Source organism: Aptenodytes forsteri, unplaced genomic scaffold (assembly GCF_000699145.1).
Source record: "Aptenodytes forsteri isolate BGI_AS27 unplaced genomic scaffold, ASM69914v1 Scaffold444, whole genome shotgun sequence".
Lineage (NCBI taxonomy): Eukaryota > Metazoa > Chordata > Aves > Sphenisciformes > Spheniscidae > Aptenodytes > Aptenodytes forsteri.
The window spans coordinates 65,921-66,427 of NW_008794178.1; the positions used below are offsets into that span (position 1 = coordinate 65,921).

Below are 507 nucleotides of genomic sequence, written 5' to 3' on the forward strand. Positions count from 1 at the left end.
GTTGCTCCGGCGGCTCAGGCAGTTCCTCTCGTTCAGGAGACTGGTGGTCTCGTCGGCGGTGGTGGAGGGTTCCGGTTTCTCCGGTAAACCGGCGTCCGGTTTAGGGGCGTTGCTGTCGGGGGACTGGGGACAACTGTCCATGCGGGAGGCCGTCAGGCCGTTCTGGTATTCCTGCCGCGTGATCTGTGCCGGGGAAAAAATAATAAGGTGTGTGGGGGGGAACGGAGGACGGTGAGGAGCGGTGCCGGACCCCGCCGACGGCGTCCCCGACCCCGTGCCGGCGGGCAGCCGCCTCACCTTGACGAACTGGAGGTCGGTGAGAGCGCGGACGCTGAAGTCGGCCACGTACTGGGCGCCGGTGCCGGCGTTGAGCTGGTTGTTGCTGCCGCTGACGGGGGAGGAGACGGATGCGTCCGTGGTAGCTGAGGGGGGCCGAGCGGTTCAGGCTGCTGACGTGGGACGGATCTCTGTGGGGACGGGAGGGACGGGGTTAACCATGCACCATGC

General features: G+C 67.1%; 1 protein-coding gene across 1 annotated transcript in view; it reads right to left on the reverse strand.

Annotated features, from left to right (window-relative positions):
- The window catches only part of CNNM4 (cyclin and CBS domain divalent metal cation transport mediator 4), a gene marked incomplete at its 5' end in the record, with an annotated part of 19,842 nt that overhangs the window by 4,514 nt on the left and 14,821 nt on the right, over positions 1–507 (reverse strand). The window contains 3 exon segments of the mRNA XM_019473487.1: positions 6–183; positions 298–418; positions 420–467. Of these exon segments, the coding sequence (XP_019329032.1) occupies positions 6–183; positions 298–418; positions 420–467 (347 nt within the window).